The sequence below is a fragment of the Acyrthosiphon pisum genome, chromosome A2, assembly GCF_005508785.2.
Source record: "Acyrthosiphon pisum isolate AL4f chromosome A2, pea_aphid_22Mar2018_4r6ur, whole genome shotgun sequence".
NCBI classification, from domain to species: domain Eukaryota; kingdom Metazoa; phylum Arthropoda; class Insecta; order Hemiptera; family Aphididae; genus Acyrthosiphon; species Acyrthosiphon pisum.
This window is the reverse complement of record NC_042495.1, coordinates 42459841-42464632: the sequence shown is the minus strand read 5'-3', so window position 1 is coordinate 42464632 and position 4792 is coordinate 42459841. Positions and strand designations below refer to the sequence as shown.

Genomic DNA, 4792 nt, shown 5'->3' with positions numbered 1-4792 from the left:
TTATTATTAACACACTAAAAATGACTTAGATCTTTGTTTTAAATGTAATGTTTATTGTTTAACTGTTCACAGAATGTTCGTTAGCTTCATTCGTGTCTGGCACAACGGTACAAAAGATACCTTACGTATTTCTACCACTACAAGGACAAATCGTGTATCCTAGTGCTGAAATTAAAATTGCTGGTATGTATTTTATTTTGGATAATATTATATTAGTTAAAAAAAATAACCAACACTAAAACCTTCTCTTTAAAACTACCCATTTTCCTTACAATCACAGGTTAAGGGGGTCATTGTATAATGGGTTGTATTAGACTTGAATTCAATGATAAAATATCATTGTATAAGAAAAACGATTCTGAGCGAGGACGGTTTGTCACTCTGGATATTTTATATTGTTATTAATTATTTTATCATGTAAGTTGAATTAATATTATAATATTATAATTTTTTATTCGTTTCTATGGTGATAAACAAAGCGTTAGAAATTAAAATCCCATTTTTAGCATTTTTTTGTAATTTTTCGATGGTTTTTCCCGTGGCATTAAATAACTCTTGAGAAAATTGGAAAATGACCTCTCTAAAGTACCATCTTGATCCAATTTGCTAAAAGATAAGGTACTATATGTTGAAATCGAAGCACTCCTTCCGGTAGAAATTTTGTATACAGGATATAAGAAGAAAAAAAAAATTAACACCATTGTAAAACCAATAGCTTCCTCGCTCCGCTCAAAATCTAATAGGAGGAAAAATACTTTAAATCATCTAAGTACTAACTATATCAAATTTATTAACAAAAACACTATTAATGTGTGAAGCTAATGTCTGTTAAAAAATGTGAAAGCAGACACAAAAAATAAGAATAAGAATACCTACATCCTTGCTAAGCTCAGAAATTAAAATGAGAATATTTTTAACTATCGGTGTACCTGCTTATAATTGTTTTTAATAGTTAATAATAATATGCACTAACGGACTATAGTATTGACCACGTGTCCATGTCCTAATGTACTATTAACTTCCTTCAAACAACAAACTGATATATTTTATCATACTATTATACCTAATTACAGTCCATAAACTGAACCCATAAAATATTATGTAATTTGTGACACGAAATAAAAAATAGGATTCCTTACAAAATAAATGTACGTATTTTTCGGTCTGTAATACTCATTCAAAAAAGTAGCATAAACATAAAATAACATAAAATGCATATTATAATTGTAATGGTTTTGAGGAAATTAAGGGAAAACTGAACAAAAATAAGCACTTAAAGGTTTGGGTCACCCGAAACGTGCAGAGATAAATGGTGTCTAAAATTTTAAATTACTTGTCGCTTGATGATATCCAAAAACCTGTGTGCCTCGAGCAGGTGCTGTTGGATTTCTGAAGTGTCACTGACCGCCTTTTGTTCCCTGAACGCATCTTTCACTCGTCTGACTGCGTACATCCTGTGCAAAAAATTTAATTTCATTGAAACAGTGATCGGAGTATCGGACAGATTCAAACAATCTCATTTACCTGTAGTTGTAGAATGAAAACTTGCTACTCTCCCTCAACATGGTCTTATAGATTTTGAGAACTTCGGCCCTGGTCACTGGGGCTGCCATCGCGGCTATAGACTGTTCAAAACAGTGAAAACGAACAGGTCCTTAGAAATTGACAACCGGCAATCACGACGTCTGGCAGTTCCTTGGTTTTCTGTTGAAATGAATAATGAATAATGATGCCAATCGTCAATGGCAATTCCCATTTCCCAGGACAGCAGAGTCCGTATAATACGTGATAACGTTTTCCGGTAGCCCGACGTAGGTGATAACGATAAAGTTGACAGATTGATAATACAGTCTTATCACAGAAACCCGGTCATCTCATATTCTCATAAACGCACGATTTAAGATAGACTATCTTAAATCGTGCATAAACGACATAAACTAGTTTATACAATTATAATTTATAGCCTATAGGTCAGCTATAGGTCTGTCCTTTGTCTCATATAGTCATATTTTCATCCCAAGTTTACGTCATGACAAATTTATAAACCTTGTTCTCATAATCTCTGAATCTCATCCTCATCAAATTACTTATTTAGTCACGCTTGTTCTCATCCATGATTTTTGACATTATAAAAATATATTCCATTCTATTAGTTCCGTTAGTTTCCATTTTATTATTTTTTGTTCCTATGAATGTTAAGTTAGTTTTTCGGCCATGCGTAGAATAAAAACTTGACTTCGAACTTCTATGCTGCAGGAAAGGTTCAACACCTCAATATTATATATTGAAAAATATATTTCTAAAACTATTAATACTGAAACAATTGTTAATATATTTGCACAAAAAATAGATATATACAATTAAAATAAAAAATAATTTAGTAGTTATTCAATATTTTATTTTTTTTTTGTTCCTATTACCTATATATACTTGGTGCATCAGCTAGAATCAAGTCGGAGTATCCACTAGAGTTAGTAGGTGGAAGCATCGGAAGCAACTAAAAATATCTGTTTCCGCTAATGGATAAGACAAAATGTTAAGCCACCCCACAGATAAAACCAAATATCCGCCTATGTTTGTCGGGTAAAAATACTTGAAAATTTAACACAAGGCTCCTACTATATTGTTACTTTGACATTTGAACAATATTAAAAATCCTTAGTTATAGTTTTTTTTTATAAGCATTTAAAGTTCAAAAATTAACAAAATATGGAAAAATCAAGAAAAATTAGCAAATTATTTTGAGTTAAGAATTCTTAAAAAATTTTCTTTTTAGATCTAAGATTTTAAAATGTAATACAAGATTGCTTATAAGATTATCTAACTTTATAAAAAAAAATGACTATAGCAAGTCAAATTAAATTTTTACGAGCGTTTGATATTCAAATTTTTACAACAATGGATTTTTTTCTCATGTAGCGATTTTCTTATTTTGTTGTAATTCAAAAACGAACAACTGTAGATACATGAAAATTTCACTGAATGTTTATTTTATCAATTCTTATACTTGATACAATTTTCAAAATATTTTAACTTGTTTTGACCAGTATACGGACAATTTCATATTTCAATAATTTTTTTTTTTTCTATGAATATCAATAAAGTTTTATTTGTTTGGTCAAAAAGCGTGAAAATATAATACAAGGCTCCTGATATATTGTTACAATAGCAGTTGAAAAATATTAAAAATACACAGACACAGTTTTTTTTTTATAACGATTGACCGGCGAGCTTTCAAATGAATTTTTAAAGCCATCGCCATCAAACCATCAAACCATGTTACCCTTTTATCAGTTTCGCCGTCACCTCCGAAAGTTCCTCCTCCTCCTCCTCATGTCACCATCACCGGGCCGGCACGCACGGGCCGCACCTCGATCTGCAGCCGGAAGCTTTCTAGTCCGAACTGCCCGGCCGCCGCCTGTCGAACCCCAGAACGAACACTCAGACCGGTTTCGCGGACGTGGGCAGCATTTCCGTGGTGGTGGTCCTCGGGCAAAGGCTGATTTTCAGACTCGTCTTCTGCTTGGTCCCGTGCAGGCTGCTATCGCCGCTGCATGCCATAGTAATCGCCGTCGAGCACCAGAGCATCCTCCTCTCACTCCGTCCAGAGAACTGCCGGCTTGGGTCGGCCGCTATTGTTGTAGTACACCTCGCGCCATCGTCGCGGCCTGACGAAAACCCCGGCGAGGGTGGCTTGGTGGTCGCCAGGCGTTCTGGTTCTACAGTCCGCCGAAAAATGTCTTCTCGTCATCCTCAGTGCAGTATGTCCATAAGCCGGATATACCCTGATATCCAAAACCAGCGTTTCTACTCGGCGGTAATCGTCGGTTAAAAAAAAAAAATTTTAATTATAGTTATTATGTTATTTATGTTTTAAATTAATAAAGAAAAATGTATATTTTAATATTGATGATATTATTATTATTATTTTTTTGTTCGTTGCTTATAATATAGGTTATATGTTTTTAACTAAAATAACTAATATGGCTATGTACACCGACACACCGTTAATAATATTATAGTTTGTACAGAGTACAGACCCAATAAACGTTCTTTTACTTCTAAAGTATACTATTATTATCTATCAATTTAACTCTTTTAGAATTTTTAATATAAATATTTTCAACTTTGATGACCTGCAGCTGGTGGTCTCCAAAGATTCATTCTTTAATGAACTAATTATTGCGAATAGGTTTTTCTGTTTAAGAATCTGGAGATTGTAGTTTGCATTATTTAGTGTGTTTTCCTATACAGTATACAGTATAATTTTTCTAATTTTTTTTTTTGTTTTCTAAAATGATATTGCCTTTCTCTGGGCGCCCACGTCTCAATTACAATTTTTTTTCACAACATCAACTCTAGAGCCGATTTATTTGTATAGATTTTTTAGGCATTGATAATCTGGTGAGTGCACTTAATTGTGACTTAATTCTGAATTCAGAATAATCATTCTTTAATGAACTAATTATACTCAAATAAATATTATTTCAGTACTTAATAATTCCCAATTCGAGCACTGAGTATACTATTATAATATATCTTATTATATATCACGGTTTGTTGTTGATGTATAACGCGTTATAAGTACCTACCTAATGGATATTGTGATATGATTAATTTGGAATTTATTATAGATACCTATATTATAGCTGGTAAATTTTTTTTTAATACCATAGATATAAGTATATAATATGTCTTATACCTAGATTGACATACCGTCTCAGGTGCATTTCTCTGGCACCCCCCTCGGAATTTTGGAACAAAATTAAGAGCCTTTTTTTTGTACTACGTT

The 4792-nt window shown here is 32.6% G+C and overlaps 1 protein-coding gene across 1 annotated transcript; it reads right to left on the bottom strand.

Moving 5' to 3' along the window:
- Nucleotides 1–1305: 1305 nt before the first annotated feature.
- Nucleotides 1306–1775, bottom strand: LOC100169552 (LYR motif-containing protein 4-like). Its single transcript, XM_001946319.5, has 2 exons — nt 1525–1775; nt 1306–1454 (listed from the first exon to the last, which is right to left on the bottom strand). Exons 1-2 carry the CDS (start codon nt 1611–1613, stop codon nt 1325–1327), a joined length of 219 nt encoding a protein of 72 aa, XP_001946354.2. The 5' UTR covers nt 1614–1775; the 3' UTR covers nt 1306–1324.
- Between the last annotated feature and the right edge of the window lie 3017 nt (nt 1776–4792).

What these genes read in the sequence shown, in the direction of transcription:
- LOC100169552 (XM_001946319.5), bottom strand. Translation starts at nt 1,613, where the DNA reads ATGGCAGCCCCAGTGACCAGGGCCGAAGTTCTCAAAATCTATAAGACC. An exon ending in TTTTCATTCTACAACTACAG is followed by an intron (nt 1,455 to 1,524) that starts GTAAATGAGATT and finishes TTTTTTGCACAG; the next exon opens with GATGTACGCAGTCAGACGAG.